The sequence below is a fragment of the Epinephelus lanceolatus genome, chromosome 1, assembly GCF_041903045.1.
Source record: "Epinephelus lanceolatus isolate andai-2023 chromosome 1, ASM4190304v1, whole genome shotgun sequence".
Taxonomy (NCBI): Eukaryota; Metazoa; Chordata; class Actinopteri; order Perciformes; family Serranidae; genus Epinephelus; species Epinephelus lanceolatus.
This window is the reverse complement of record NC_135734.1, coordinates 29,656,079-29,683,416: the sequence shown is the minus strand read 5'-3', so window position 1 is coordinate 29,683,416 and position 27,338 is coordinate 29,656,079. Positions and strand designations below refer to the sequence as shown.

The window sequence follows — 27,338 nt, the reverse complement described above, 5'->3', positions numbered from 1 at the left end:
TGATAATTTCCCTGTTTTCCGTTCTCATTTAATAAAAGATTCTTCTTATGTGGGTGGAAGGTTATTCTCTGCATGTGCAAGGCACTTTGAGGTATACTTAGATGTTAAAGGCAGTTTTAAATGGCATCAAACTAATAATGTGATCAGTTTAGAAAAAAAAAAACATTAACAATGACGAGCTGTGACCCTACAGGCACTGAAAAACAGACTCTCACTGTACTACTGGATCTGCTGAGGGGAACAAAAAGCACACAAAGCCAGTTATCTGTGAGATGGAGAGGTGGAGGAAAATGCTGAGAGCAATCCAAAACTCATCCACCATGCTTCTGATGTTAGTGGCTCAAACAAGAATTCATTATTCCACAGTGCAAGAGGACATCTTGAACATCTGTGTCAACACTGGGTATGTGTCTACATGGAGATTTGTCGGGTATTTCAAAGCCGGCTGATGATTTCTGACAGGTTTGGAAATATGTAAGGGAAAGCAGAGTAATGCCAAAGCCATTTTTTTTTATCTTGTTCTTAGACATATTTTTTCAGTAACAAGATACAGGATGACTCAGAAATGTGTGTGAGGATAAAAGCTCTACAATGTGAAAACAACAATAAATCAAGGTGATAATAGCTACTGATGAACTGATAGCTACTATCTGCAGACTTAAGGCCTTGAGAAAGTTAGTTTCAAATCTAAAGTATTTTTCTAAAACAGTTATTTTCATCCCCAAATCAGAGTCTTGCATGGGTCTAATCTTTAACACCCACACGTGCCCCGCCACCTGCACACATGACCAATTAGCTCCACAACTTGACCCAACCCGCTGCCAAAAGATCCGTGGCCTGACCTGCAACCACCAATCCTATGGTAACTATGTGCTGTTCAAATAATTTAGTCAGGCAGCACATTTATAGTGTTCATTTTGGGAAATTTCATGCATATTTAACTAAGATATTATACTTTAAATTAAGGTAATTTAGGACACACAGTTTAAATAAATGTTTTTCGCTTATTTTCATATTATTGAGCAGAACATTTTCAATGTTAATGTGCCTATTAGTAATGCAGCTGATTAAACGGTTCTCAAATAGCAGCCGGTGCATATAAGAGAGCCAACACAAAGTCAGATATCAGAGTATTAAAATGTTAAAACATTCAATTAATATGGGTTGAAAAAAAAAAAGATGTATTATTATAATTTTATTTTAATACATTTATCATCCAACACGGGCAATCTGATTCGAATGATCTTTTTCCACCCAGGGCCAATAAAAGGGGGAATACACAACCGTATGCCGAACTTTGGGCTGAATAAGCATCATTATAATCTATTGAAATCTTTTTAGTACTTTTGCTAAACTTAGATTGGTGCATGAAAGTATGTGACATGACCTTCTGGAAATTAAGATCCACCAACTCAAACCTATGCAAAACAAAACACAAAACCCCCCCCCGCAAATACAGAAATTTATCATGTGGGGGAAAAAAATTGTTCCGACACAGGAAGAAAATTTTATATTCACATTGGAGTCCATCGCTCAGTAAGAATCTAATGGGGAAAATGTGTTTTCAAGGCCTTTAAAGGCTCCACTGGCACGAGAAAGGCACATTTACAAAGCATTCTTTTGTGTTGAGTGTTATTGGAGGGAAGCTTGTTTTCCATATTTGCAAAAAAAAAAACCCAGAAACACTAATATATATATTTTTTTATAGTTTTTGGAGATTTGGCAGTTCAGTGAGCTGATTTTGTTGCTCCATAGAGTTGTTCAGATACCAATACCAGTATCCAACATACCTCTGATATTGCGTAAAATGTTGGATTGGGTATTGGCGAGTGTGCAAATCTATGCACCGATCCGATACCACGTAATTACTTATTAACTTTAAAATAGTTTCACACCTGGATAAAACAGCAGTTCTCCTGGAAATCAATTCGTTGCTACTCTGAAACAATAGCCTACAAAAGCTGCGCTGTGCAGCCACTGGTTACTTTTTAGAGTGGCAAAGAAGGACTGATCTAATAGTGTAGTGTTAGTCATTAGCAATCAGTCAGCAATCCCGCAATATTTTACACTGGAAAGTCCCACCAGTAAAAAGGTAACATGTACAGTATGCCAGGCTTTAGTTTTGAGAGATGGCACTTGAGCTATGCCAAACAAAAATAATAGCATTTATTTAACATCCATACAGCTGTAAAGCTATTAAATTTGGGTCTCGGATCGGTACCGATATGCAAGTTTAAGTATTGGAATCGCTTTCATGAAGGAAAAATTGTATGGGAACATCCAAGATCTGTAAAAACCAGTTTCTTTTCAGACAGAAGAAAAAGAAAAAGTACTCCAGGTGGGCACCAAACCTAAGAGCCTTTACAAAACTCCCTCCAGCCCACCTTCGCCTCCAAAGGCTCTGATGTAGTGCTGAAGTCTGCTGCCCGACTTGTTCTCCCTCCAGATTGGGGTGCCTGAAGGTAGTGGGACCCCTAAAACAAGAGACATGGCACAGTGCGCCACCTCATTACGTCATTCGACAGCCCAGAACAAAGTGAATTTAACTTGATAACATTAACAGAAGAGGAAAAAAGGAAAAGTGCAAAAACGAAGAACCGGTAAAAACATGTAGACGTGACGAAGACGAGCAACTCTTAAAAAAAAGTGAAGAAAAATGTCAAAGTTGAGGTCAAAGTAAAGTGAAGAGAGCCTAGTGGGTGACATTCATCATTTAGTAACCATGTTGGATGAGATTCATGCAAACACAGCTGCAAAATCCGTGCATGAACCATGCAGTGCCAGGAAAGAAAACAGAGAAGGAAATGCAACAAGATGAGACAAGCAACAATTTTAAAAACCACATTAAAACCAGCATATCGAATAAAAAAGGATAGAAATAATTAAAACAAATACAGGAATATAGATAGCAAGATTTCATCAAGTGAGATTGTTATTAGCAATTACTGAATCACGCTCCTAAATTAAACAGCCTAGTTTGGGTTCTTCCCAGAGTGTGTAGGTGTTTTTATGTAGGACTCGACAGGTTGACACAAATCCTGAAAAAGGCGCTCTGAGACAGCATCAGAGAGAGCCGGAAGAGTGATACACTTAAAGGAAAAAGTTAGTAGCTGAGGGAAAAAGTTGAGACTCAACTGAGGACTGAAAATGTACGAAGCCCCCTGTGTACCAAGCGGAAGAATTTCGGAACAATTGGTTTCTGTTTACACCGACGCTGTCGCCGGAGAAAATCTTTATAGTGTGAAGTAACATAGCATTTGGGCCTCGGGGGGGAGAAGCGAATGACAAGAGGCTGGACTGACCTTTACATTGAAATCTGAACCCTCCATTTGAACAGTGAGACTAAACAGGCAGAGTGGTGAATGTAAGTGTGCGGACTGTAGCCGGGGCCGGCAGCTGCTGCAGCTCTGCGTGGCCGTCGTGCTGAGAGCGAGGGAGGGATGGAGGGAGGGCTGAGCTACAAGGCTGATGATGGATGAGATGCTCCATCAGTAATGATGGCCTTTCAGTGGCTCTCAGGCAGAGAGAGAGACAGGCCACAGGCTCTGCTGTGTATAAACAGGTGAGGGGGGAGCCTACAAGGAAGGGTATTTGCTATAGATATACTGTCAACATGCTATTCCCAGCGGTAAGAGAAGATTGGCGTCTCAACCATCTCTAAGAGGTGGCAGTTAGGTGCCTCAACAACAGCAATACTGCGATAACAATAGAGCTCTAGATAGAACTGGCCATGAGCTTTTATCTTCGAGTCTTCCAGAGCGTGAAACAGCACGAATCGATGAAAAGTAAGCAGCAGAAAATGATGGAAGAGAAGCAGAGCCCATGAAACCGAGGAGCGAGAGCAAAAGGAGAATCTCTAACCCGAGATTGATTGACACATATGCTCCTCAAAAGAAGTGGAGAGTGAAGGTCAAAATGTCTCCACGGCTGCCCGGCCGTGTCTTTGGTTACCTGTGACCTGCGTCCTCGGTCCACGTAGGTGCAGATGGGGTTGTACGCGCCTGTTCCGCACACATACAGGTGGGTCCGGTTCCACGGCTCGATCAGACGGATGAAGTTTCCACATTCTCCCTGTGGGAGAGCAAAAAGCAAACAGGATTAGAGACTTGGGTAACAAAATGCAATGGAGAAAAAAGGGTTACATAATACATAATGTCCCACTGATGGTTAATAACCCCTCTGTCTGGCTTAAAACCATCACATCTATCATTTCCGTTGTTGGCTGGCTTGTGTTTGGCAGCTCTGCTCCCTGGCTCTGTGTCGGCCTGGCCCAGGCTTCACATCAGACCACACTGTCAGAGGGAAAAATGTTTCCAAACACCATATAACAGTGTGGCAGAAACCGAGGAAAGCTTTGCATCTCAGCTGTGAAGTGTGTTTGCTATGGGGAACGAGGGCAGACGCAATTCAATGTTCTGTCAGACTCGACAACTGAAAAACATTTTGGTTAGACCAAACAAGACTGTTGAGGGAAAATTGTGGTTTTTAGAAAATAGAGATTCGAAAATCCAATTAGGGTTTTTGTAGAAGACATAAAAACATGCTTGTTGTTGTGAGCTTTTTAAAATCTCACCACTGATGTGGTTTGGTTTAAATTTTAATCGTCCGAGTGCTGCGAATTTAGACGAGCACAACACTTTTTCTTTTTGGAGTGCAGACAAAGAGGTGCTGCTGCCGAGAGTGGCTCTGCGCTTTCGAGGTCTGCGGCTTTCTAATCTCTATTTGTCCGACCAGCTGTCTGCCTTCCTGGGCTCAATCCACCCAAATCAAAACTCACCAACTACAGAAATGTACAGGCCGATGATATCTGTTCAGATTTGTCCGTCATGTCGGCTGCTAGTGACAGCTGGCGAAAAAGAAAGGATGTACCAAGCATAAAAAAAAAGCATAATGGGGGATGGGGGATGAGGCATTTTGGCAGATCTTAGCAACACGACAGATGCACAAGTCAGAGGTTTGAGAGGATGTGTTTTTGTGTGTGTGTGTGTGTGTGTGTGTGTTTACGCATGTGGGCCTGTGTGTATTATTCAGCGCACAGTTGTGCTCCCCCACAGAGAGCACAGTGGGGATGATTGCCTTTGACCTCCTGCCTGAACCGACATCCCCTCTGAATTACTTTTGAATTGTCATCATCTGTCATTCCCTAAAGAGCGAGCCGCGATTGCCAAGATGTCTCCCGGTAGCCAATTTTATTTCTTATTTTAGTGATGAAATATCAAACCCACCTCTGACACACACACATACACACAAACAGAGGCTCACGCATGCACACAGGAACATACAGAGGCCAATGCGATGTAGCCAGAGGCGGTGAGAGGCGCGGGTCACCAAACACGCATAAATGAACATTCCAGTTGGATAAACAGCATCCTGCGCTCTCTACCAGCAGGGGGGAGCAGGGTTATTAGCCAGAGCCTCATCACCCTGTCGCTACTCACCGCTCCTGCCGGCGCTCACCCCTCACACGGGCGAGACGAGTGTGTACGTGTGTGTGTTTCGGGGGGGTCAGAATGTGTGAACAAAATCAAAAGAGAAGGATCTGGTTTTTATATGAATTTCAATGATGAGTTTCCTTGCGGGGGCTGCGCCGGCGGTGGCTGTGTTTGAACGTCTGAATCGTATTAACACTTCAGACAGTGGTGGATACATTTTGTCTGCCTGCCTGGACAACACAGGGTAAAAATAATTATTATGCAAAAAAGAAAATTAGATTATGTTAAAAGAAAATTAGAAATATTTTTAATATGTATGAGGTACGTAGGGTGGTGCACGGAATGTGTTTTCAGCTCTTAACAGAGACGACTGAATGTCACACGTTCCAAGTTCCTGCGAGGGCTTAATTGGTGGCAGCTGTACGCAATCAGTAATCAGGGATGCAGAGACAGTAAATAAGAGCTTCACAGCAAGTCACACATTCGAAGGAGCTTTAAAAATGTCCTCCACTGACCTCAGTGCCATATTCAAATCCTGAGTGTTGCCCAAAAAGACAAGCTGAAAACACGCTGGTGATTTTTAACACAAGGGTATCACCAGATCAAATGATGTTTAAATGTGCAGCACGTCAAAAGGGACGCCGGTTTACAGCTGTGCTTTCATTAGCTGGTACGCTGGGGGGTCTGTTGCTCCTACAGCACTTGGTCTTGGGGGTTGATGAATTGCTTGTATTAAAATGTACAAAATATTCAGGAGGTCACCAGCATGGGACTTTAAATTAGGGCTGCAACTCATGATTGCTTTTATTATTCATTAATCTGTCCATTATTTTTTTGGCTAGTTGATTAATCATTTAGCAGGGGTAGGCAACCTGCGGCTCCGGACCTGCATGTGACTCTTTTACCCCTCTCCAGTAGCTCCCTGTGGCTCTGACAAAAAATTATATGGAAATGAGTAATGGTGATTTTTTTGTCATTTTAATTTTCATTTATTATTGTTGCACAACTAAAGTGAATTAACATTCTCCAACTGTGAAAATGTATAGCCTTTACACTGGATAGACAAAAAACTCAACTAACTGACTTCATCAACTAAAGTGTGTGTCATACATCCATGGCCTGCTGCCTTTTCATCTAAATTTTGCCAAACCTTATTAGTGAGGCTTGTCTTAAATCTCCTGAGCTTGAGCTATGAATCCTAAATCCAAAAAAAAATTAAAGTTAAGGTACCAAATGATCCTAAATTGGTACATTGTCTTGCACTTCTACAGTACCTTTCTAGACTTCTGAGCAATCAAAGCGTTTTCACACTAAATGTCACATCCACACACAGATTCATACACCAGTGGCCAAGGCAACCATACAAGGTGCCATTTGAACCAATCTGGGGTTCATGCTGCTGTCTGAAAATTTCTCCTTATGAGGTTGTGTGTAACACAAGAAGAGGCTTTCACATGGACTCTTCTTGTGAGCACAGACCCAGATAAATAAATAAATAACATTGAGCAGAATCTCGTAGAGCAGTGGTTCCCAACTGGTGGATCGCAGTCCAAAAGTGGGTTGCTGGTCCATTCTGTATGGACTGCAAGTGACTCGCAAACGGGTCCTTTAACTTCATATCACGTTATTTGAGTACTTACATTTGTGTCTTTCCCTGACAGCACACATTCAGTCTTCCTCTGTGGGGCAACAGGCCAGTGGATCTGATGGAGACATCAACAAGCTGGTTAGATGTAAACCTGTGCGGAGCTCTGCCAACGTTATTGTTTGTGTGGCACATTTCTTACTATGAGTGGCTCCTTGTTGATGTCGTGCAAGTCCAGAGAGAGGATGTAATCTTTGCTGCCCACATACATGCGGTCGTGGTCCTCGTCCATGCGAAGAATCCGATAGTCAGTTGAGTTCAGCAAGAAGGAGAAGTGGTGAGCGGTGCCGGTGGACTTTAACTCTGAAAAGGCAAAAAAGAGCAGAGAAATAAATGGTTTTTCTTCAAGCTGTGTCTATAATGCTGTAGTAGGAAAACATACGATGCAACTGGGAAAGACAAACCACAGACACGGTCGCAGGAGAAGTGTGTAGGCTGCTCGCTTTTGGCACAGAGATGCCCTTCGGTTTGCCAAAGTTATTTCATTCTTTCTGTGTACTTAGAGGTGATCTTCTCTCTGTTTACTTTGCAAATCTAAACCACACTGCGCGCGCACACACACACACACACACACACACACACACACACACACACACAGAGTATGCTAATGGTGCGCCAAATCTTCCCTCAGACTCCCTTAAATTAATTTACAGAAGCTGCCTTTTTTCGCCAGTGCTGCAATTACACCCTGCCATTATGGGGTTATGGATGGGCCAAATCTGGTTATGGCAGGTCTGACAAAAGCAAGGATGTGCACAGTAAATCTTACAAGAGCCAGAGCTGAATGGCAACAGACAATCAATAAATCACTCCCTGATGTATAGCAGCATTAAGGTGTCAAGAAAACTCTAAATGACCGTTCGTTTTGGCCTCTGCTGGTCTTTTCACACTGGCTCCCTCTATGCTTCATCGTTACTGGTATCCTGAGCTGCACCATCACATGATAAGGCTTCCATTAAAAAAGCCAAATAGCAGATAATGTTCAGGACCTGGCAGTCTGACCCGTTCCATCACCTTTTTTTGGATTCTATCGAGCTGTGGTGGAGATGCTGGCCTTCACCTCAATCTCTTCTTGTAATTCTCCATTTCAACTGCAGCAGTAAAGATGCCGACCACTCCCCGGCTTAGTCACACATCACATCACACATAATACTGACGCATCCTTCTCTCCATATCACGGTGAAAACTATTCTGACATAAAACTTCTCTCAAATGGCTCACATACTGCTCGCGGCAGATTGCTGGTGTGCGAGTGTGAGTTTAGGTTACACTCAGGGTGTGAGGGGAGATAAGTGGAGATCTGGTGTACGGAAAGCAGCTTTTTCTCCTGGTCCTCCCATTACCTCCCGAGCTGTAAGAGAATCTGATAGCAGCTCTTTCACTCTTTCTCTTGCTCTCTTTCAAAAGTACGCTTGGGAAAGTGGAGCTTGAGAAAGTTGAGCCTGCACTTGTGCTGTTCTATTTGCAGAGAAAACTAGAGGACCAGATAGAGGACCTGTTCATGTTCCACTTCAATGGGACCAGACAAACACCCCTACTGTTCTCCTCGGCCAAGTCTGAGACTCTGACGCTGAGAAAGACTCTCTAAAACAGCTTTCCTTGACCCGCAGGAAGCAGAATGTCTTGTTACTTTGCTGGTAATAAAAGGCAGTGTGATGTTCTCACCTGCGCAGGACATTTTGAAATACTGACATGAATCCTCTGCCAGAAAGCTTCTCAGCTGCTTGTGTTCTGAGCTCCTTCAGGAACTGTGAAACGCTGCCGTCACGCTGCAGCATCACAGCATGCAGTCGGGTGGATAAGGTAGTAAATAGGAATAGACATGGCTGTCACCCGTGTAATTCTTATAAGTTGCCTCCAAACACACATATGCCTTAATACTGTCACTGTCACAGACAGAGAATTGTAGTAAGCCTGGGTATTTATATACTTCCAGCAGAAACAGATTGTGGTGATACAAACATATCAGAGTACTGTTTTACAGAATGCTGTGCATATATTTAAATCTAAAATTAAATACCATGAATATTACTCACATATGAAGTTTGTTTAACACAAGTTTTTTTCTGTCTGCTTAAATGCATTGAAAACAATTTTCAAGATTTAAAGCTGTCATCCTTAAAATTTTCATAAAAATCAAACTACATTTTTGGCGCTATTTTCGGCCAGAACTTTTTCAGCAATATATTAATAATATATTATAATTTTAAATTCTCTAATTCCCTCTCTTTATAGTGTATGTCATTGTTAGTGGCGGAGTCCGCCATTCCCATGCAGGATTCATGTTACTTACAATTGCCTACATACAATCAATACATGCATGCAGCTTTACTGTTTGTCATTTTATCTCATTTAATATCAGCCTCACTGTTTACTGTATTGTGTACTGTATGATATTACTGCTAACTTTTCCCACTGCTGCTAGTTCACATTGAAAGCACTCAACTAGCAAAACATGCGGCGGCTTTTATTATGAAACAGTCACAGGAAATGCAATGTATTTGTCATTGTTGTTAACATCGAAAGCGATCATTAATCAAAAATTCCACCACAACACAAGACATGGTCATTTTCAGCTGTTGGAAAGTGGCCAATCATTGTCTGACTTCTTTGTTAAAAAGTCGCTCTTCTGTTTCTGACAGTCGCTGCTCAAGAAGTGCTTGCTGTAATACAGTAAACCACACTTGATACCACCAGGAATGAAGGTGTCACAAAAATCATTCAAAACTAAAATTTTCAGGATCTGACTTTAGTTGATATTAGGGCTGTCAAAATAGCACATTCATTTTGATTAATTAATCACAGAGGAAGTACGTTAAGCACGTTGAAAAAATGAATGCTGTTCCGTGGTGCCTTTTGACCCGGTGTGACACTGAAGGCCTTTGTCACATGACGGAGGCAGACAAGACATTGCTGCTTGGCCCCATTATTGGAACATTTACATTTAAAAATGCCCAAATGAAACTGTTGATAGGAGCACTGTTCTCAGCTGTTTCTGAAGTTAGGAATTTTCATACCATTGGAGTACTACAAGCTTGAAATATCACCTCAACGCAAAGCATTTAGCAATGAGCCCGCAGGTCTGAGCTAGCACAGCCTCTGATGCTAGCGCTAGCAGCCAGCCTCGTCAAGCCACACTCAACCAGGCGTTCAGATGCAAACTAAGTAAGTCTACCTCAGACCGACTGACTACACCAGTTTCAGTGTCCAAAATCCAGCAACTTTACTACGACACATCTGCCGAAATTCATTTGAATTGAATTTTTGAAAATACTTTCACAGCAAAAGTTGATGTATGTGATTACTTTTGATTAATTCATCACAGAGCATGTAATTAATTATTTTTTTAATCCCTTGACAGCCCTGGTTGATATTGATTTCAACTACGTCACCCAGCCCCAGATCAGAGCACATGCAGGAGTACAGTAAAGTAGGGCATGGGTGCAGGCGGTGACAGCAACATTATGATGAATCACAGCCCAACTGCATGCCCTATGTTAAACATGTATGCTCGTTCAAAAACAGCACACACACACACACAGACATAGAGAACATCCTGAAACAGTACATCTCCATTCTTTCTCCATAATCGTCCCGTCTCGTTTTCCATCCTTGTCTGCTTGTCAACCACCCACACTCAGCCAGCTAGCTGCCCTGGCAGGCCCGGCAGTCCAACGATACTGGAGCTTCAGGGACACCAGACGTCACCAGCTGACATCCCACATTTATCACCTCTGCACTCAGATTCACACTCAGGGGCATCTGAATGGGAGCCTGCTGGTGGTGACTGGCTGTCACAAGTCTGACAGCAGTTGGGTCACCCAAAAGTTCAGACAGACGAGACAGGCAGACAGACAGACAGATAACCTCCTACATTACTAATAAACATTAATCAAATCACATTATCAGTGAGCAGCAACTGACTTTGATTGTCTGACAGCCTTTCATCTCTCTCCCTCTCCTCTGGTCTAGTTCCAGTCAGCATCACTGGATCAACATATATCAGCTTTGAAGCAGACCTGATTTCATCCTGGCAAAAAGATGACCTGAATGAGCCACATTTCATATAGGATAAAAAAAACAGCAGTAAGTGAGGTCCAAACTAAACTCTTTATCAAAACTGAATACTAACAAACACAAAATAATTTTCAATTTGACAAGATTATTTTGCAGCAGTGACCCTTCTCATAAAACCTTTCTTTGCAGTTAACAAAATAAAAAATGAAACACACCACCAGGTTCTAAATTACATCAAAATAAACCGTGAGACACTTTCAAAATAGGACAATTACCTTGTTTCTGAAAATTTGCAGCAAATTATATCCAATTATGGTTTGAACGACTAAATCATTCAACAACCACATTAGAAATGCACCGTTTCTGCCTTTTCAAAATCTAATTGCTGCTGAGAGACCACTGACACATAATGGAAAAAGATGTTTGGCGAAAATTACATAAAAATGAAGCAATCTTTTCATGATGGTCTGCATATCTCTCACAACTACTGGTAACGCACTGGTAATCTAAAGAGCAAGGTCAGTGGGTGATGCGTGTATGCACATGCTTAGCCCCATCACAGCATGGTTTTTTTTGTTCGACGCCCTGTATTTAAACTACACAAAATTGCATTGTAGGAGGTCATAATGTATGAGACATAATGGGCGGGAACCGTGAGTTAACCAGGACTGCATTTACAGCACACGGGAGTCATTGAAACGCACGTTTAATGCCTACATAAAGACTCCACATCCCTTCAGCTACAATACAATGATTCTTTTATAGCTATATTGCACATTAACTCTATTCATCGTGCCATTTTGATCTGTGAAAACGAACGGGCAATCTTGCACTCAGCAGAAATGCTACACTTAGTGAGACGAGACATGCTAAAACACATTTTCTTTGAAATAATGCCTGTGGTGTGGTGAGATAAGGAGTAAGGTATGATAACAGTCCACCTCAAAGCGCTCATATGCTCTATTGTCAGCACAAATTCAGGCTCTCAGAAGCATTCCTGTGCATTACAGCTCAGCCTAAATTGGGCATGCCTCTGAAGCCAAGACAAATGTTACAAAACAAAACACAGCCTTGACATCGTGTTAAACGGTTGAATTTATAACCAGCTGGTAAATTCAGCAATGATAGGGTACAAGTGTCTGTCTCTAAAGACCACAGGATCTGGTGTATATCACTGAGTTTCCCAACAAGGTCTTTGTAATCACTACCAGACACAGAGGCAGACAGAAGTAATTGTCCTTTTCGTTTTAGTAAGTGCATGTGGGATCGTCTTCGGTTTGTCGAAGATCTTTTTTTTTTTGTTGGACAAAACCCAGTCTGTTCCTGCCACTGCCCCAGAATATGAATGACATCTGCTGGTAAACTGAGCCTGTAGTCTGTCCACCTGTTGATGTGATCCCTCTGCACTGTGGTCATTCTCGGCTTTGTTCCGCAGCCAAAGTATGTAGCCCCTCTCAGCCAAGATGTGTACCTTGGCGTGGTTTTCCTGGGTCACTCTTAAAGGGACATAAGGGACCTCTGTTTTGGATCTGTAAGGTGATGTTGAGAGCGCTTAGACACCGCTGCCACTTCTTTTCAAACCACTATCAGCCCTGCAGATCTCCCCTTCTTTCCCGTCACTGTGTGTGTGTGTGTGTGTGTGTGTGTGTGTGTGTGTGTGTGTTATGGGTGAAAGAGACAGGGGGAGTCTGAGGAAGCAAGCCGCAGAAAAACCCACATACCTGCCCAGGCATCCCCGGCATGTTGTCTGAATTCCCCGATCTACTCATGCTCACATTCTCATAAAATAGAGGTGTGGCCCCACCTTGCTGCAGCTTGTCTGCAGTCATGCGTGCACAGATGTGTCCCTATGTGGATTTTCTTTATCAAGTGAGGGACACATATATCTTATATATCAGGACTGTCCCCAACAGAACACAGATTCAATCTATCCAATCAACAAGAGGCCTCATGGTGCAAGTAATGACTGTTTGTCCGTAGTAAACGCAGAGGTAACCTGACCTTGTTATATCATTGGAAAATTGTTAAGAGGGAGGTCAGGTTGATTGATTGGATCAATAAAGTGTGTGACGTAAACATAGTTGACCTCAGTCTCATTTGATGTACTAACAGCCAAACCTGAAGTCTTTAACTACGATAGTGTTGTTTTCCAAACCTTAAAGAAATAGTTCAACATTTTGGCAAACACGCCTATTCACTCATTGCCAGGAATTAGATTGTAAGACCAATACTACTCTCATGTCTGTACAGTACGGAGCAAAAGCCAGGAGGTGATTAGCCTAGCTCAGCATAATGACTGGAAGCAGGGGAAAACAGACAGCTGGGATCTCTCAAAAGTCTACTGGTATCTCTAACGCTCACCAACTGACTCATGTGATTTACTGTATCTCATTTGTTTAATATGCACACAAACATAAATGTAAAAAAGACAAGCTGGGTTTTACAGGGAGGAGGCCACTACACCAAAAACCATTTTTTACTCTGTGTAACAATTAAATTAATGAGAAATATCATGTTAATTATTGAGCTGAAAGGTGCTGGTAGACATAATTTTGAACTACAGGGTGCTTTCACACCAGCTGTTGGGTTCATTTGGTCCACAACAGGGGGAAAAAATACATTATTGTATTCTAGATTTACTAATTTGGTTCCTGTTTACACTGACTTTTTGCAAATGAACCAGTAAACATGAAGCTCTGCCAAATGACGGGTAACTCAGTGACTGGACAGTTTTGGCGTTGGTCATCCTGCATCGTCAGGACCCATGTGGGGAAATCAAAGACTGACTGACATATGTTTATGCAGCAACATTGTAATGCTTATAAAGTGTTTATATCTATGTTCTTTGTTATGAACAGTGACTCATAGAGACAGGATGAAAATACGTCATCTTGTACAGTAATGATTTGGGGCTTAATACTGTGAGATCACTGTCACACCCTTTAATGGACCTAATGAACACAAAGCATGCAGTCAAATAAAATAATGGCAGTTTTAATAGCTTTTTAATTAGGGGAAATACCCTCACTGATGTGCATGTGTGTTACCATGGTTACCTGTATGTATTAGCATAAACAGGTTATGAGCTAGACATGGCCTTTATCAGGATCAATCATGAGATCTCGGACAGATTTCACCATCAGCAGATTGATTTATTATTGGTTTAGCTGTTGAAATCATGTTAAAATTGCATATCTGCTGTCATAAAAGTTTTCTTTCACAACACAAACAAACCACACCAGAGCCTGTTTGGAAGCGGACCAAGACCCACCTTTTGGAGCAGTCTCAGTTCGGCTGTTTGGTCCGCATCAGGGTTCAGTTGACAGCTTTCACACCAGCCCTAACGAGCCATACTAACCGTGCTAATGGACCTGAGTTCATTTTAACTGAACCCTTGGACATTGACAGTTGCTTTTATACTGAGCCAAGTATACTAAGTTTCTGGACTCTAGATCCATACACACACAAGAGTAATCTCTTTGAACAGATATCATCATATGGATGCAGATCTGTAGGCAATGGGATACGATTTTGGAATTGAAAGCATTCTGGTATCAGTCTGTAGTCTTTGTAGTATCAACAAATCATGTTTGAACAGCAGGTAAACAATCCACGTGGAGAGCAACAGAGGCAGAACGCACTGGCCAAAGCGCTTGGATCCCACTGGCTATCGTCTGATGGCAACTTAGCTTTCAAAGACTAACTGAAATGTTGTCTGGATGTGGACCTACTTCATTCTCATGTCTCAAGCTGCTAATCAGACTGTAAACAATGGCTGGCCCAGGTAAGAGGAAGTCATGGCCCAGATATCCACTGGCACACCAGAACCCTTGAAATACTGCCCGGTCCTCCCAATGGCTGAATGGACTCAGATCGATTACCGATGGGTTGATCTTGTTATCTGACTCTCTGCATGAAAATGAACAAGCATATTTCCCAAAATATCAAAGTATCACTTAAACCATAATTACAATCTTTCCCTAACCGCATCAATGAAGTTCAAGTTGTCTAAAGACCTTATACCTCAGTTGTTTAGGTATGAGGACTTTTGGACTCATTGGTGTACTGTAAATGCATACAATAAAGCATTGAAAATATGTGTGTTCAGCGCAAATCCCGACTGCATACTGAGTGTCTGACACCAGTGTATCTCTGTAACTGTGAGCACACAGGACGAAGAGGTCATTGCAGATATCAGAGGGCCTGAAAAGCAACGGGAAGCCTTATCAGCCCAACCTGTCGCAGCTTTGTGTTTGCCTCCGTTCAGCACCTCATAATCAGCCTCTCACCACCTACTGGGGCCAGGACTATTGACTCAGAACACATGTCACTGGAGCTGATTGCTGCTTACCTGTGCCTGTCAAGGACAAATAATTGGCACCAGATTACGTCTTATCTGTGAGCTTCCGGATGCTGTCACTCAGATGCTCTTCACGCTTGTCTGCCACTGAAACACAGTGTGTGTGTCTGAGTCTCTGTGTGTGTGTGTGTGTACATAGGAATAGAAGTAGAGCATTCTTGATCCTCACATCAAATCAGGGACACCTGTCTCCCACTGCACAAATCAAGCGCAGAGACAGATTGATTTAAGTAGTGAGTTTGCTTCCTGAGTGGCAACGAGAGATTATAACAAATCTATTTCTGCTGTTTCGGATGACAGGAAAGGTTAATTAAAGCACGAGGGAGCAGAGGGGGGAACTCTGGTTCGACTGACGAGAAAGGTCATTTAGTTTTGCCAGTTGTCTCTGGTCTGCAAACCCAACCTTCCTTATGTTCATGTTTTACTGTGTATTCAGTAATCAGAGGTGGATACAGTGAGATTACATGCAGTGAGGGGAAATACAAGATATGTGCAAGGTTTGTTTTTTTTTTAAATGTGATTCCAACTCTTTCATCTATTATACAAAACAATGACGAAGATCAAACGAAGACCAGTAAAGAAACAGAGACAAACATTCACTAAAACCCTGCCAAAACCAATGCAGTGTGACTACCAAAAGCCTGAGGTGTCTCACGTGAATACTATGAATGCATTTCCCTCAGCACACACTGCCACAGACAGCTGCCCTCAATAGCCCTACAGGGCCACAGGTGAAAGGTTAAAGGACAACAGGGGTCTGGGGTGAAAGCTCATCCCTGGCCTCCTTACACACTTCGGCATAATCAGGATTATCTCTGGGAGGGGTCAGGCCGGGTGCCTGCTCCAAGTTGGGGTAGGAGAAAGCAGGGTGGTCATGATACTCGGGGTACTGGGGTGGGATAGTGTGAGGAGAGGAGGAGAATAGGGAGAGATTGGAAAAATGCAGCTTCTAAGAAACATCTGAAAAGAGGGAGGAACACTGCTGGAGCTGATGTTGTTTAAAGATACAGCGAATACAATACTTGAGATATGATAACTGTTGTTGCCTGAGAAAATGACGAAAAAGGAATGCATTCAAGCTGCAGAAAATGTATACTTCTTAAGCACACATTCACATTTCACAGGAAATAAAACTTGAGGTGCCACGGAAAATGAGACATCCATATTTACACTGAGCTGTAAACACTATAAAGCTGTGCCTCTTAGGAAATCCGTGTTCAGGTCTGCCTGCCTCTCTTCCTCAACAACACTAATCTCTGGATTTTGGAAAGCATGAAAAACACTGGTTGGCTTCTTACATTGTTTATAAAATGCTCTATCCCAAGGTGCTGTCTGGGCCCGTGGCTGGCCGTTGTATGCACAAGTGTTTGTGTGTGGGATTTGGGGTGGTGTAGATGCTGCAAGCTGCTGTAATGATGATGAAGCTGTGTTTGTTGTTGTAGCTGTGCTGTCGCTTGCAGCGAGCTGGTCAAGGCGGCGGCGGTGGTCAGCGGTGACAACATAGGTTAGAGGGATTATGGAAAGGGCTGAATAATGAGACAGTGCTGGTGTGAATGAGTGAAAAACCCTCCACTCCCTGGCCGACCTCTGACCTGGCACTCAGAACAAATACTCTCCCTCTCTGTCAGCTGCACCAACACACACCCAGATGCATAATGCTTTCTGTGAGGAATCTGTTCATTCTTATTTATTGAATTTTGCCTAATCCTGTTCTATTGGGAGAGTTATAATCTGCGTAGTTCCTGAGCCAAGCTGTTGATAAATCAGTTCTCGTCCCGTTGATTTTAAGCAGAACTGAAAGGCATCATTTTAAGCATGCCCACTTGCGACTTTGTGTATCAAGGTCACGGCCAGTGTGTTGCTAGCTGGGGGCAATAAGAGAGGGGTAATTAGGAGGCAAATTTAGAGAGACCATTAGCAGCAAGTGTTGACTCAGGGTCTACTGGGGACAACCGCCACCTCTACCCTCTTTGGGTGTTCCACTCTCCGGTCCAGCACTGAGAATCCACTATATTCCCTGAGGTCATTTTTCACCCACAACAGCAAATGGCATGGTGGAGGAGTGAGAATGAAGGGAGGAGTCCCAGAGGGAGAGGAGCCTGACAGCGAACCTAAGAACTTCCATTTATCACAGCAGGCAGGAGAGAGCCATGGAAACTCTGAGTCGAACTCTGGGAGAGCTCTTCTGTGCAGCCAACACAGAGCGGCGGAGATCCTCTCAACTGCTGCTGAAGGGGCAAAAAACACAGCTCACAAAGGCACCGAGAGGCTCTCCAATGGGTATTGTAATCATGAGTTGGACGGAGGACAAAACGCCATGATTGTGTGCCCAAGCACACAAAAACACTGATTGAGATCTCAGCTGCCAGCTTAGGTAGAGGGCAGGAGCGGAAAGAGAGGAGAGACAAGGTCTCAAGAATCATGTTTACCCCCAGAGAGGAGAGGGTTGGAAGGAGTAATGAGGAAGCAAGATTTGGCGGTCAAGCGCTGTTTTATATCCAACAACTAAATTCACATGTAACAGCACATACTTGAATTTAAGAGTGTTCCCTTTTCACTACTTGTAAAGGTCAAATAAGCAAATAAGCAGTATTCTAACCTGATTTAAATCAGCAACTATTTTGATAATCGAATAATTATTGCAGTAATTTCTTAAGAACTATTTTCTGATATTTTATTGACAAAACAGTTAATTGATAATGAAAATAAACATTAGTTGCGGCCCTAATTGGCTCTCTATTTTTGTAAATGCCACAGATGCACAGAATGACACATGTTGTTGTTGTTCAGACCAGGCCTGTTAAGAGTCAAGTTCAAACGATGATGAAGGGGAGTGCTGAGGACTCTAATGGCCTTTGGGAAGGAACTATGACCTGGTGGTACTGGTTCAGATGCTCTGGAAATCATCTCCCTGATGGGATGTGGGTGGGAGGGGTGAGTGCAATGCTGATGTAGCATTTATGGTGGACACCCTGGACAGAATATCGTCGGAGCAAATGCCCAAAAACCAGCCATGGGAATTATGGCTCTAAGTAAATGAGAAAGTAGTGTTATAGGATGTTGTTATAAAGCCACAAAGTCTGCAGAGGGAGGCAGTCGGGGTGGATGGATGGGTCAACAGATTGCTGGACTTTGACATCGGAGACATTCAATGTCTTTTAACCATGACCTAGATGTTTACCTAACCCTGACCAAGCCTTTTTGTACCTAAACCTTACTATTACTAACCATTACCTTACTATTGCTGACCAACAAACGTCCCCACTAGTGATTTGCAGGTCAGGGTTTTTCAATACCCTCACCTGCCTAAACCATTATAAAAGCCTGTCTGCACCACCCAACTGCAAAAATACGCATTAATCAACCACACAAACCGGACCCAATCCACAAACCGCCAACTTCATGCACCATAGTAGCACAACTGCTGTCTGTTTTAGAGTGAAAGAGTGAAGGATAGAGAAAAGGGAAGAGAAGGTTGAGGGTGGACTATTTTCAGCAATGTTTCTGTAGGTTATTCGTAACTAACTTACTCAGAATGCTGCTTTGCCACTGTCTGACCTACTCGCCGTAACCCTTGATACTTTTGAGCAAACTTACCCGACCCAGCCCAGCCCGTGAATTGTGGGTCATGGCGGAGGCGTAACACAGACGACAGAACCACAGTGAAACCTTAGAAGTTTGTGCCACTGTGTCAGTCTCGGTTTCAGAATGATTATACCCCTATAAATTACGCATTTTAATTTGGCAGGCGTATTGTTTTGAATGAGTAGTCAGAGGAAGTGCACTTCCTATTCCAGACAGTGATGCAGCTGATCTGGATAATCTCTATGGTCCCAGCAATGTGAAGATGGAGTAAAGGACACTGTAAGTAAGTAAGGACACCACTGTGCTTTTATGTGTAAAAGTTCAATCCTCCAAGCACGACTTGTCCAGATAAGTTTGCATGTCATCTGATACGTAGATGTGACTGCAGTTAAGACCAAAGCTCTCTAAAAATTAAACAGGGCAAAACATTTTCTTCCGTTTTGCAATCAACCATTCATTTGGATGATTTTATTTACAGCGGACGATAGCCAAAGTCCGATAACCAAAGATGCACCTTCCCTTATTTTCCAAAATAAAATTGAATTATCTCTCAGTGAGGAGTGACGAGGAAACAAATATCACAACAATCATTTATCACCTTCCTGTCCTGCATCAACCTCTTCAGATTGTTTGAGCATTTCCACCAGCCTCGCACACCATCCAGAACATTGTAAGGATTCTTTAAGCCATGCACGCAGCTCCATCAAAAAGAGCACAGCATCACCACATATCTTAAATCTCCCTCTCTATGCCTGGTTAATGCTGTTTTGATTTATCACCTAGCCTCCTCTGACACCTTTCCTCTTCCTCAGCTTGTCTGATCCTGCCAGTATCCACTAGCCCCTGTCTGCATACCAACCTACTGAGATAACACACGCTCCTTTCTTTAACACCCAGCATGCCGCAGGTGGAAGAAGCAGGGCGATGGGGGAAATGCGTGCATGATGTGTTCAGTGATGATATATTTTCCTATGACTGTCTGGCTTGTGCTTAATCCATTAAAAGCATTTAACTCTAGCATGAATAAAGGCTTCGACATGCACCGCTACAAGTCACGTCTACTGAGATTCAACAGTTATGCTTCCTTCGAAATGTTGTTGCGCATAGACCAGTAACTCTGACACATCAGGGCATTTCATTGATTGTTCCGAGCTACGATGGCATTTATGTTATTTTAATGAATGACTTTGTCTCCTCGGTGCACACACACCATGTGGCGTTATTGTCAGCTGCCCTGGAGACAGAGACGGGATGACAAGCAACAAAGGCCACTGGCTGGAGCTGAACTGGGGGTGTTTTGTAGTACGTGTCTTGAGCTAACAGGCCACCTGGAGAGAAGGGGCAATTCTTTTTAAAGTTAGTCAAGAGACATAAAGTTCTGTTTTTTTGCAAACATTCATTAAAACAGTTGGATGGAAATGCACTCAATAAACTCGGCTGGCGTTTGGATTAAATGTGCTAATGGAAAATGCGGTGTCTTTGTCAAATGCTTTAAATTGTTCAGGACATGCCTTGTATATGCCTTATCCTATACTGGCTGTGAAATGCGATGGTCAATTAGAGGTTTGTGATGTGACTAGAAATGTGCCCAGCCAGGGCAGCTAGTCGAGCTCCAGGGTCACCAGTGTCTGTGGAGTTATCACACCACAAGCCACCAATGGGCAAGTGCCAGAAGCCCATCTGCCTCTTCACGGTCGACATAATACTGCTCTGCTGCTGCACACATCCACTTGACCCAACGTGGCTGCTAGACAAAGGCAGGGTCACCCCCAACCAGGTACGTGTCAGCGCAGATCCCGAGTCGAGCCTCGTGCACTAATGCCTTATGACAAGCAGGGGACAACCACATAATGCTCAACAATCAGGCGGCTGGTTGTTGAGCAGCGTGGCATGGTCCTCAGATGGGGTGTTGGAGTCTGAGCCTGCAGCGAGGTCCTGCTTATTTGTCTGACAGGCTTTGTGCTCCGTTAACAGCGAGTGGGAGTTTTGCCACAAAGACTGAGGCAGGCATGCATAACCATAAGACATCAATGTCCTCCTTGGACCAGCTGTCTGCAGGTTGGTCCACCACATTAATCAAGACTGGAATATCTCAATGACTATAAGATGGATTCCCACAAAATTCGGTCGAGACATTCCTGGTTCCTAGAGGATGAATTTTAGTAACTTTGGTGATCCCCTGACTTTTCTTGATACTGCCATGAGAAGGTCAAATTGGTTGCATGGTTGTACTTACCCTGTGATATGTGCCAACGACTACTAGATGGACTGAGACAAAATTTTGCACAGACATTCATGGTTCCCAGAGGATGTACACTAATGAAAACAGGGTGATTCCCGAACTCAAGCACTATGATGAGGTTCACATTTAGGGTTTTAGTGAAATTGCCCAAGAACTATTGGATGGATTACCACAAAATTGAGTTTAGACATTCATGCTACCTTCAGGATGAATTGTAATACCTTCAGGTATCCCTTAACTTTCCTTCTAGCACCATCATCAGGTTGGAATGTTCATTACTTTGATTTATGACCAAAAACCTGCAAAATTAATAACACTCCCATCAACTTCTGTGGTTTGGCTTCAGTGCTAATTGGCAAATGTTCGAATACTAACATCAGTGTTTCCCCTAAGTTTTCAGCTTTACAGGTTTAACAACTGAACAATTACTTGAACTGTACATTGAACTAAACATCGGAACATTTCTTCTCCATCTTCACCACCCTGGGAGCATTTAAAAAGCGCAGATATTTTTGTCTGCTTTTCAGGTGGTTGACACAAATTTTGCCCGGAGTGAATTTGCATCTACTGTGTCTCTGCGTTGACTTGTAATCTCGCTGCATGAAACGCTTCGCATTTGGTGTGAACAAACCATAAGTCCTGTGTTATCATTTCTGGCGAAACACACTTCATACTTCAGCAGTACTACAGATACGCACAGGTTGACTGACACTTATATGAAGGCAGAAGGTCAAGATTTTTCAAAAAAACACTCCCTACAGAGAAGTTCTTTGCAAACAAATCAAACACAACATTCCTCCAGTAATCCATTCCATTAGTGGCCGACTGTGCACCAGTGAACCAACAGATCAATATGGCATTGACCTCAGCAGATAATTCTGAAGGTAATTACACTTGGAGCACAAACTCTGCCTTTACAGTCTCTTAAGCTCTGCAACCACAAGCTTGTCTAAGAAAAATAAATTAACCAGCACCGTACGCAGACGATTCTCGAGTACTTTCTCCAACAAAAAAACACAGATATTCCCTGACAAGTTATTGCAGGTAACTCCTGAGCTGTTATTACTTGGGAGCAGCCCAGAAACAATATTATGTTATGGCCTCGGAGAGCAGCTTGAGCCCCACAAATGTGAGATGTTATTTGCTAGCGTTTTACTTCTTGGGGATCGGGCCTAACACTGGCTGTGCTTACACTAATTGTCCTCTATCACTGACTCGTTCACAGAACAGGCAGCAGCTGTATCTGTATGTCTCTGAGTCTGTCCTTGCGTGATTCTTTGGTTGCGTGATGATTTTCATGGTCAAGTGTGCAAACCGATACTGTGACAAGACTGCTGAAGAGAGCATCCCACTGCCTCTTTCATCACAGCCATCATCCGATGTGCCTCCATCAACAGTTAACGGTTTTTATTTTTGTACATTTGCAAGCATGACATTCAATACAGCCTCATGCCAATACACCCACATGAAAGACCCATGAACACACAGAGAGATTTGATCCAAACATTCAATGAAACACAGCAGGAAAGTTTGGTGAGAGCTGTGGGAAGAAAAGAGAGTAGGGAGACCAACTGGTGAGAAAAAGCGGACTGGAAGCTGCGAGTGACACAGAGTCCATGTTAATTTGTCCATTTGCTGTCTGTCTGTATGTTTGGCATAAAAGAGAGCAGAGGAGTGGAGAAAACAGAGTGGGGGATGAAGACCGTCAGTCAAGGGCATTCATCTTTTCTGAGTGGAAGAGTGGCTGTATGATGGGAGATGATGGTAGTGGGAATGGCGGGAGTTGGAGCAGAAGGAGAAGGGGCTGAAGTGGGGAAGAGGTGGCAGAAAGAAAAGCTATGGACCATTGTTATGGAAATAGTTTGGTTAGGGAACATATTTGAACTGTAATGACTGCAGTAAGGGGACATTAGCAAGTCATATCATTGCTGCAATGATGCATGAATCTTTAAAGGTCGAGGGAGTAGGATTTAGAGGGACATGGTGGCAGAAATGGAATATAATATAATATGTGTGTTTTCTTAAAGGTAAAATCACCTGAAAATAAGCATCATTGTGTTTTCATTAAATTAGAATGAGCTGTTTATATCTATGTGGGGAGCAGGTCCTCGTCCGTGGAGATTTCCATGTTGTGCCGCCTTGTTTCTATAGTACTCCAGAACAGACATACCAAACACTGGCTCTGGAAAGGGTCATTCATGTCTTGCGCCCACAGTAATTAGTAGCCCCATCGCGACAAGCCAAACAGCACTGGAAACCACTGATTTTTAACTTGACTGGCTTTATTAAGTGTTTTAACTGGTTTCAATCACTGGGTCTGTTTGTTTTGAAGAGGAGGAAACCTCTGCGGATAATTTGGCTCCTGCTAAAAACCCCCTGAATGTCTGGATCTTAAGTTAGCAGAAGGAAAAGGTGAGCACACATTATCAAGTGCTAGGCTAGCTGGCTGTCTGCGATGAGCCAAAAAGCATCAGAGAAACACTGATTTATAATGTGAAACTGCTCAGTCTTTTAACTGATTAAACTCACCAGGTCTGTTCGTTTTGAAGGGGAAGAGACTTCACCAACTTATTTTTCCTGGTAACCTACCCATCTAGTCGTACATCCACCTCATCAACTACCACTACACCACTGCTCTGTGGATGATTCAGCTCACAATAAAAACCACCTGAACAATAAACGCTGAAGGAATCCCATCCAGAAGGCACATGGGAGAAGTTTCAGCTGGTTGCAATCTGCATCGTCACCCCTAGATGCCATTTAATCATACACTGCTTTAAGCTTTCGCATCGCAACATGCTAAATATTCCATTCCATACTTTTCTTTTCTGTTTTGTTCTTATTTTTGCAACTCTATCACCATATGCCACCTGTTTCATTTCTAGGTCAAAGGGTCACTGTGATAATTTGACAAGGTGATAGCTGAGGTGTGAAGAAGAACATACATCGTGCAGCTGCAAAAAAACAGCAAACAGGTGCAGCACTGAAGTGGAATCTCAAAGGGCAACAGTCAGCTTAGACCACCTTGGTGCCATCAACTTTGGAGTTATGTTTACTCAAGCATCCTCTGAAAAAAAGGGAAGCATTAACTTCAGTATGTGACCAGAGGAATGTTGCATGTGATGGTGGTTTCCCAGCAGGGATAGCCTGCATTATTTAAAAATGAGGGGGGGCTTCACAGAAAATAATTACAGGCTGAAACCACCATTTACATTCCAATAGGTTAAATATCTGCTTTGAAAGCAAAAAAAAATGTCATTCAAGATGAAACATGTTGGCAACCATTACAACTTAAATGGATAATGTGAATTGTCTGCTAAAGGCGGGCCCCACTCCCTCATCCCAGTCTGCAATTAAAGCAAAGCTACCCAAGGTCAGGCTGACTGACAGGCTGACAGACCTATAGATTACTGTCTGTCTGTGTAATCCGCAGCCTTTTTACTCCCTGCGCTGAGTGACGCTCTCACCCCTCCCATTTAAAACACCAGCCCCTGTTGATTTGGCTGCTTTTATGTTTGATGGACAGATGGGACATCCTACCCCATGACCCTGCGACCTTCTTCTCGCCCGTGACCAGAAGGGTCGGTGTGCACAGTTGCGGCTGCTTAGGGGCAGTGGAGAGAGGATATCTGAATGGCTTGAGTTAGGGAGAAATTCATATTAATAAGGATACATCTCCCTGGGGTTGAATACTGAGGTTTTGCTGACAAAGGAGGCACAAGTTGCAAAACTAAGAAGCTTTCTAGACGAGAGCAAAAGGTGGATAAACTATAAAAACACAATGCAAGATAACATGCCCGACGCAAATCGCATCAAAGCTTCTGATTCTTGTAAAACCCTTCATGTCAATACTACATAGCAATTACTGCACACCAGGCATGAAATGGGCAAATAAGATTGCCCCCTGTTCAGATTAAAGGCTATGCAGCCAAAAACCAGCAGCGAATCAGAAAAAGACTGTGATCTCTCTGGTATGTTATTGTTGGCTGTTCTGCTCAGTGGGATTTAGTATGCACACAAATGGAGTTAGATAAGAAATGTTGAAATGACCTTCCCAACAGTTTAACAGTCGTGATGCAACACATTCATAACCAAAGCGGTAGTGTCTAATAACCACTTTTTACAGCAAGATCCAGCACAGCTATTTGGCTTCAGGCTCCCACTTGCACTGAAAGCAACAAGTCTGTACTTAAACATCCAGGTGGGAAATGCTCAGACAGTTTTGACAAAAGAAAGTATTAGCTTGAAGTACCTGTTTTGATTGGAGAATGAGAGGGAGATCGCAAGATATGGGAGAAAAAGCGGAGAGGAAGGCATGGGTCTTATCAGTTGGGAGGCAACATGCGTGACAGAGGGAAATCTTAGTCACAGTTCCTCCATCCGTCCTCACATGGGGTGTTGAAGGAGGCCAGTGATTGCACGGACACATGGAGGCTAAAACCCCTCTTATCTTACACTGTCATACCTTCTCATAAATCAGTGCTTAGCCATCCGCTCTGCACTGATAAGGCAACCAAACACAGATCCACACCAGGAATGGAGAGAGAGTTTTTTTCTTTTACGAGTGGCCTCTCCCACTCTCTCTCACACTCCCATCTTCTATCATCGTTATCTGTTTTTCATTCATCAGATCTGAACAGCAGACAAGTTTTTTTCTGCCAGTGGTTTGTTTGTTTGCAGCATGCCATATTTTTCCCTTGTAGCTTTTCCAGCAGTCTGGTTCCGATCATCTGAAGAACTAGTGAATCATTCCCAACATTCACACAAGAAAGAATTGGGAGTGCTGAGAAATGATCTTTTCATCGTCACGCGATCAGGTCCTGCGGTAAAATGTTTTTCAAAAATGTGACAACAAGGCTTTTATCTGAAGTGAATGTGCCAGGTGGATCTCACTGCCACAGGACTACTTTGATACCAGAAGTGTGTCAAGGACTTTTCATCTCATGATGCAAAACAGCGTTCCGATGATGACATTTCTACAGCAAAGTTCTGCAGCTCTTATCTTATTAGTTTATGTCATTTTGTGGATTGATGGTGAAAGTAGTCTGTGTGTTTATTAAAAAATTATGATATTCAGCATTGAGATAACCTTTACAAACTGCCAATCCAAATTCTGTAGAAACAAATTTTCTGTCTTAAACAGAGTTGAATTTTAAGACTGATGTAAATCAGACACAACAACATGGTACCGGTTTGTCCATCGTAACATAAAAACTGGATGTGGTTTAGAGGAGCTAACTTAGATTCCTTGCTGTACCTTGTATTTTACTTGCTTGTGTATAGAATGTCATGAACAACATGACCATTTAGGCTTTAGGAGCAATTACACATTGCCCATCCACTTCATAACAGGTGTGCTAGAGAGCGACAAGTAGGACAAAATTTGCAGATAAACTCCGTCACTCTGTAAACTACAAATTTATTGTGCCATTTTGGTACAAGACCCTCATTAGCAGAGGTGGGAGTAAGTCACAGGTACGCAAGTCACAAACAAACCTCTTGTCTCTAAGTGTCAAGTAAATCCCAAGTTACTGTGGAGAGAATGAAGCAAGACATGTCAAGCTATTGATCGATGATTGATGATAGTCAAGCAAGTCACAAGTCAAGTAATACGAAATTCTGATGATTCAATAAGCCAACAACAGCTAAAAAGATACAGTGGTGTACCTTTCTTAATGGGGGTTTTTTTGGTGACGAATGACGGATGTTGGGGTGGTCATGTCACTGATTTTTGAGCTGCAGACCTTGCATACCGCTGTTCTCTTCTTGCCACGACCATCAACAATATAAGCCTTGAATCCAAATTTTATTATTTATGATAACTGCACCGCGCATTGGTCTCTGCTGGTCTACAGTGTCCTTGAGGGTTGCCAGGTTGGTGCACACTGCACTAGAAATCAAATCACCCAATCATGTTTGAAAAACCAAGATGTAACTTCTCAATATTTAGAAAATGCATATATTTAATAAAACAGGTCAAATCCTTTCAGGTCCTTTCTAAGTGAAGTTTCAAGTAATGAATACCAAGTCAAAGTCAAGTGGAATGTTTTGTGTGTT

The 27,338-nt window shown here is 42.8% G+C and overlaps 1 protein-coding gene across 2 annotated transcripts in view; it reads right to left on the bottom strand.

Annotated features, from left to right (window-relative positions):
• The window catches only part of sema3fa (sema domain, immunoglobulin domain (Ig), short basic domain, secreted, (semaphorin) 3Fa), a 68,992-nt gene that overhangs the window by 23,754 nt on the left and 17,900 nt on the right, over positions 1-27,338 (bottom strand). For both annotated transcript variants that reach the window (XM_078169143.1, XM_033627301.2), the window contains exons 3-6: positions 7,220-7,380; positions 7,073-7,135; positions 3,952-4,071; positions 2,385-2,474 (exon numbers count right to left, since the gene is read on the bottom strand). In XM_078169143.1, coding sequence (XP_078025269.1) covers positions 2,385-2,474; positions 3,952-4,071; positions 7,073-7,135; positions 7,220-7,380 — 434 coding nt within the window. The remainder of the gene's footprint in view (positions 1-2,384; positions 2,475-3,951; positions 4,072-7,072; positions 7,136-7,219; positions 7,381-27,338) is intronic.